Source organism: Nerophis lumbriciformis, linkage group LG05 (assembly GCF_033978685.3).
Source record: "Nerophis lumbriciformis linkage group LG05, RoL_Nlum_v2.1, whole genome shotgun sequence".
NCBI lineage: Eukaryota > Metazoa > Chordata > Actinopteri > Syngnathiformes > Syngnathidae > Nerophis > Nerophis lumbriciformis.
Window position 1 is genome coordinate 42,923,250 of NC_084552.2, and position 7,083 is coordinate 42,930,332.

The 7,083-nt window shown below is 39.2% G+C and overlaps 1 protein-coding gene across 1 annotated transcript in view; it reads left to right on the forward strand.

Annotated features, from left to right (window-relative positions):
• The first annotated feature begins 1,099 nt into the window (after window positions 1–1,099).
• The window catches only part of LOC133605865 (5,6-dihydroxyindole-2-carboxylic acid oxidase-like), a 7,980-nt gene continuing 1,996 nt past the window's right edge, over window positions 1,100–7,083 (forward strand). The window contains exons 1-4 of the mRNA XM_061959187.1: window positions 1,100–1,513; window positions 2,321–2,643; window positions 5,339–5,543; window positions 5,615–5,782. Of these exons, the coding sequence (XP_061815171.1) occupies window positions 1,159–1,513; window positions 2,321–2,643; window positions 5,339–5,543; window positions 5,615–5,782 (1,051 nt within the window). The 5' untranslated portion in view covers window positions 1,100–1,158. The remainder of the gene's footprint in view (window positions 1,514–2,320; window positions 2,644–5,338; window positions 5,544–5,614; window positions 5,783–7,083) is intronic.

The window sequence follows — 7,083 nt, forward strand, 5'->3', positions numbered from 1 at the left end:
TGCCGATCAGATTGGGAGGTTATTATGATTTGCTGTGAAGTATCAAATTACAGTTCATGAGCTCTATAGTCACATGTGCTATTGCCCATCTCGTAACATTCCACGGGGCGTGTTAGCAAGGATTAAAGATAAACTAATTCTCATGGAATACACTTGAAAATACATTCCTGGGTGTATGTAAGTTTGGTTCCCATGTTAAAAATGAAAAGATCCCATTATAGCCTGTTTTTTTGCAACAAAACAAGATCACAATATTAGAAACACCTCTCAACAACACTTTGAAAGACAAGGTGGAATGAGTACTACTTCAATTTAGCATTATTTATCCAATGTGATAATGATTATTAAAAATATTAGTAATACAAATATGTAAATACCAAGAGGATATAACAGTATAGCTTAAACAGTTATACATATCTGTGAAACTAAAATATAAGTGTATATACTTATTTCTTTCATTAAAAATTAAAACAGCACTACTGAATAGATTTTTTTTCTTACAGTGTTTTTGTGTATTTAAACGAATTAATGTTGTCTAAAATAGGTTAATGAACACAAAATATAACAAATGTTTGTTTGACTCAAAATCAGGATGACGGCAAATTGTTTTCAATCTTGTGCCTTTAAACACGTCAATCATATTTGAGAACTATAAACACTCACTTGTTTTTTTTATAGGAATAAGACGAGAATATTGCTTGAATATATTTCTTTCTTATAGTGTTTTCTGTGCTTTGAAATTATTTGATGACAACTAAGTAGATAAACAACTCAACAATGCTCAATCACATGTAAGCATTTTTACCTAATTTTGGTTGTGATTCAACTTATGTATTGTGAAATATGTGCATATTTAAATATATATTTAACAAATATATTTTTGGTTACTAAAAAAAAGTATACCTTTTTATTGTCGTTTCAAAATAAAAAAAAAAGTATTGAATGTGGCTTTTGTTGTGCCTTTTCTTCTTTTTCTTCTTCCCAGTAGAAAATATGACTTTCGTGTGTGTGTGATAGGATCACGCGGGAGTCAGAAAATCTGGGTAGTCATGCGCTAATCTGCTATTTAAGGTCGGGTCACTTGTTTGAGGAGGGTGGGGGTCACATTGAAGCTGAGTGTGCTTAGGAGAAGGGTAATCAATCGGTTCTTTGGACACAATGTGGCAGTATTGCTTACTGGTCCTGGTGGGCTCACTCATGGTGGGGGCCCAGTTCCCCCGAGTGTGTGTGACCCCCGAGGGGCTCCGGAGCAGAGAGTGTTGCCCTTCTCCATCAGGCACCGGCGAAGACCCTTGCGGCTCCAGAGAGGGCCGAGGTGAGTGCACGTCTGTAGTGGTGGACGCCCGGCCCCACGGCCCCCAGTACCCGCACGATGGACAGGATGACCGAGAACAATGGCCGGCGAGGTTCTTCAGTCGGACGTGTCGGTGTAACGGCAACTTTGGCGGTTTTAACTGCGGCCGGTGCCGACATGGATGGACTGGAACCAATTGTGACCAGAGGGTATCTGTTGGTGAGTCCATGTCACCCCATGGTGCCCTAAGCAGAATTTTACAAAAAATGTTTACACTATTTTATATATATTATTTTATTTTTAAACCTAACTTGATGCATGTAGAAACACTAATTCATGGGAAATCAATTGTACAGATAACAATTTTAACATCATAAACAGATTTAAACACCTTACTATCTCAACATCGACTGGAATTTTTTGAAACCAGTTCCTTCTGCCTTACAAGACGAGCACTAACGCTATGCACCACGACAGCCACTAGGACCAAGAAGGGACATTTCTCTTTATATTACTGTCATTCATTAATTGAAATTTTCCATGTGCTTATTTATGCATAATGCTTTTTTAAACCTTTTTATTTTCCATCCATTCATTTTTTACAGCTTGTCCCTTCAATATAGTAAAACTGTCTGGGGCTGAAACAATCTGAAAACAGTAATGAAAAGTGCGCTCGGATTTGTTTGGTCTCCTCAAGTGGCCAACATTACTGTTGTGTTGATGTATTTAGTTTATTTCGCCATTTTTATCCTTGACCATTTTTAATTAAGGAACAAAAAAATTGTAGAATATGCTTTATAGAAATACCCTCCCAAAAAATCTGTGATGTGGTGAAGCCGCCGTATTTGAAGCGCAATATGTCAAGGGATGACTGTATTTATTATTTAGTGTTCGTGGATGCAACAAAAAACAATTACAAAGAACAAACTTGTAATTCATGTTTTTTCAGGATCCATCATGCTTGTTAACAACAGGTTCCCACTGAATGCATGACTAACTGACTTAAACCACACTCTAATCCTCCAGTGAGGAGAAACGTGATGCAACTTAGCGCCCAGGAGAAATTGGCTTTTGTGAATGCCTTGGACCAAGCCAAGCGGACCGTGCATCCCGACTTGGTGATCGCCATAAGGCGCTACACAGAGATTTTCGGACCGGACAGTAACACAACGCAGTTCCAGAACATCACCATCTATAACTACTTTGTTTGGAGCCATTATTACTCGGTCAGCAAGACCTTCCTGGGGGCTGGACAGCCCAGTTTTGGAGGGGTGGATTTCTCCCATGAAGGTCCTGGTTTCATCACCTGGCATCGGTACCAACTGATCCAGTTGGAGCAGGACATGCAGGTCAGCAAGCCTACCAGTGAATACTACAAACCCCGTTTCCATGAGTTGGGAAATTATGTTAGATGTAAATATAAACGGAATACAATGATTTGCAAATCATTTTCAACCCATATTCAGTTGAATATGCTACAAAGACAACATATTTGATGTTCAAACTGATACTTTTTTTTTTTGCAAATAATCATTAACTTTAGAATTTGATGCCAGCAACACGTGACAAAAAAGTTGGGAAAGGTGGCAATAAATACTGATAAAGTTGAGGAATGCTCATCAAACACTTATTTGGAACATCCCACAGGTGTGCAGGCTAATTGGGAACAGGTGGGTGCCATGATTGGGTATAAAAGTAGATTCCATGAAATGCTCAGTCATTCACAAACAAGGATGGGGCGATGGTCACCACTTTGTCAACAAATGCATGAGCAAATTGTTGAACAGTTTAAGAAAAACCTTTCTCAACCAGCTATTGCAAGGAATTTAGGGATTTCACCATCTACGGTCCGTAATATCATCAAAGGGTTCAGAGAATCTGGAGAAATCACTGCACGTAAGCAGCTAAGCCTGTGACCTTCGATCCCTCAGGCTGTACTGTATCAACAAGCGACAGTGTGTAAAGGATATCACCACATGGGCTCAGAAACACTTCAGAAACCCACTGTCAGTAACTACAGTTAGTCGCTACATCTGTAAGTGCAAGTTAAAACTCTCCTATGCAAGGCGAAAACCGTTTATCAACAACACCCAGAAACGCCGTCGGCTTCGCTGGGCCTGAGCTCATCTAAGATGGACTGATACAAAGTGGAAAAGTGTTGTGTGGTTTGACGAGTCCACATTTCAAAATTGTTTTTGGAAACAGTGGACGTCGTGTCCTCCGGACCAAAGAGGAAAAGAACCATCCGGATTGTTATAGGCGCAAAGTGTAAAAGCCAGCATCTGTGATGGTATGGGGGTGTATTAGTGCCCAAGACATGGGTAACTTACACATCTGTGAAGGCGCCATTAATGCTGAAAGGTACATACAGGTTTTGGAGCAACATATGTTGCCATCCAAGCAACGTTACCATGGACGCCCCTGCTTATTTCAGCAAGACAATGCCAAGCCACGTGTTACATCAAGTTAATTATTATTTGATAAAAAACAAAGTTTATGAGTTTGAACATCAAATATCTTGTCTTTGTAGTGCATTCAACTGAATATGGGTTGAAAGGGATGTGCAAATCATTGTATTCCGTTTATATTTACATCTAACACAATTTCCAAACTCTTATGGAAACAGGGTTTGTACTATGTTCCTTGTTTGTTCAGGAAAAACAGCCCAACTAATACCAATTTCATGGCTTAATAGATGAGCGCTGTGCTAAATGTGAATTTCAACCTAGGATTCAGAATTATTCAACAACAATTTCACACAGTGGGTTCTGGAACCACTTTTTAAGGATGTGGACACAAATAAGTCACTGTCCATGAAAGGGTTTCAATCGGAGACTTCTTACATGTAAACAGGGTCCCTACCCCTGGGGCCACATCCTTATTTACTCTCCTTGCAAGTGATATTTGGAGGCCAGTTCAGATGATATTTGAATGTTTACTTCTCATTCATGAAATCATTGGGCGGTCAATATATCTAAAAGTGTTATTGCGCCCAAAACTCTGTCAAAGAGAGAACTTGGATGATAGGTTGAAGTTGGGAGATGCCAGGTTCTTCTTCATTTACCTTCTTTTTAGTGCCTGTTTTTTGCAGTCATTGGATGGTGTACACCCGTGACCCTGATAGGGATGGATGGATGGGTGGTGTCCATGTCAAACTGAGACATAATCAGACTTAGAAATATCCCGTTTTGGGTTCTACTAATAAAGTCTGGATTGATTAAGTTATGGCATTACAGTAACCTTTGCTGCGTTATGTCTTGTTTTATCGCCATGTTTTTAGGCCTTCTTTAGGGAGGCTTTGGACCGCCGTTTCTAAAAGTAGGGGAGATGGGGAGATGGTAGGGATTTAATGATGATTTAATGTAGAGTGTTCCCTCGCCACTTTGCAGTTCACTTACTGCAGTCTCAGAGATTCACAGGTTTTATAGTACTATTGAATATTATTGAGTATATTGAGATTTGAAAAGTCAAATTGCATAGGTTTTAGAGTGTACAAGTGTTTTAAGAGCATATGAAATGAAGTGTTTATAAGTAGGTGTGAAAGCTGTATAAAGGGCTTTTAAAGACTTTAAATGCCTATAATAGTCATAAAAAATTATAAAATAAATATTACTTTGAGGAAATTCACTTTCCACAGGGAGTATGTAATGTAATCCCCGCAATAACTGAGAGAACACTCTACACTACCACTTTGCGGACCTGCTAAGAAAAACCTAGATTTAATTATGCCAGCATTTGCTGCATTATGTCCTGTATAACTACAATATGTTGTCTTTTCAGTCCCCTTTCAGACAGTCATTGGGCAGTCCACATGTCAATCACAGACATAGAAAGCATAAAAAGCAGACTGGAAAGCCTCAGTTTTGTTAACTCAGTTAGCATAAAGCATTTTCATTTCATTGGCAATGTAGCCTTTGCTGCCTTATGTTTTGTGTTGTCATCTATATTTGTTGTCTTTTGAGTGTCTGTTTATTGACTGGTTTATATGTCAGTCAGTGTCCCCTGCCCATTTTGGTGATTTCTGTTTCATAAAACAACAACCAGGACATGCTGCAGGACCCCACATTTGCCCTACCCTACTGGAACTTCGCCATCGGCGGCAACACATGTGACATTTGCACAGACGATCTTGTGGGTGCTCGGAGCAACTTCGACAATAACTCACTCAGCACCAACTCCATCTTCTCGCAGTGGAGAGTCATCTGCGAGAGCGTGGATGACTACGATACGTTGGGAACCATCTGCAACAGTAGGATCGTTGTTGTGCTGACGTAAACAATGATGCCCTTAAGATAGTCATAAGTCTCATGTCTCTTCTAGGTACTGAGACGTCACTAATAAGAAGGAACCCTGCCGGAAATGTAGACAGACCCATGGTCCAACGTCTACCCGAGCCTCAGGATGTGGCTGACTGCCTGCAAGTGGACGTTTTTGACACACCGCCATACTACTCCACATCCTCTGAAAGCTTCAGAAACACAATAGAAGGTGAAACATAGCAAAGTCTGTTAACTTTAAAATAGGGTTGTACGGGATACTGGTACTAATTACGTTCAGCGGTACTAATCAATCATAAACAGTACTATACTGCCTGTAAAAAAATACCAGTTCCCTTTTTTTTTTTAAAGAGCATAACGACGCTTGGTCGTCACGTTGTGACATTGCTGGTTTTACGAGCAGAGGAGCCTGTTCGACAACGCATACGCACGGAGTACTTAAAAGCAGACACGGGGTGTAGACAGAAAAGGAAGAATGGACGCATTTTGATTTAAAAACTTGATTGATTGATTGATTGAAACTTTTATTAGTAGATTGCACAGTACAGTACATATTCCGTACAATTGACCACTAAATGGTAACACCCGAAAAAGTTTTTCAACTAGTTTAATCAATGATAAAGGTGAAGATGTACCCCTGAAACGCCGCTCAGCAAGAGGTATTTTGACATGGCTAGCTAGTTTGCGGCTAACGTTCATTCGAAGTTGGCAGTGTTTTAGCTACCTCTAAATCGCATCACAATCACAATCAAAAAGTATCAAAAATAAATTTTGGTACCAAAATATTGGTAGCGGGACAACCCTACTTCAAAATGTTTTTTATAGTAGGAGTGTATTCTAATTAAGAGTTTCAACAAACTCTTGAGTTTCAACATGAAATCGAAGTTGATTTCCCCTAAAATGGGAAACTCTAAGTGTTAGATTCCAGAACAGCTGATCCAATTTCAATTAATTTTGAGTATGATGATTCTGAGTTAAGACCACAATAAAAAGCCATGATCAATGGGGCATTGATTCTACAATTCACCATAGCAACTGGGGACAGAAAAGGCCATTTGTCTTTATTCAGCTGGAACTGAAAGCGTTAATGCATGTTTATGTTGAATATGAACACTTTTTCAGAAAGAAAAGTAGTACAGTAAAATTATATTGGACTGAAGTGACAATTACTGCCAGAGTAAGTGCATATGTTTGAATGCAGTACTTTATTAATTTAACAGTTAATCACATTTTCTTGTAAACCCAGAGGTAAAAAAAAAAAAAAGTAAGTGGAAGAATGGAATGGAATAACATCTCCTTTTAATTTAGGTTTAATTCGACCGGTAAAAACATGGGAGGAAACATGAAAAAAAACACAGGGTTTGTTCAAGAAAATCTGGCAGCTGGCAGGATAGGCTCACAGAGTAAGTTGCCATGGTAACTGACTCTGAGTTTGACTTACCTCTCTTTTTTGGTACGGCAAACTCAACATTTCTCAATGCTCCATCGTAAGCTGCCCCCTGCCAATGTCCG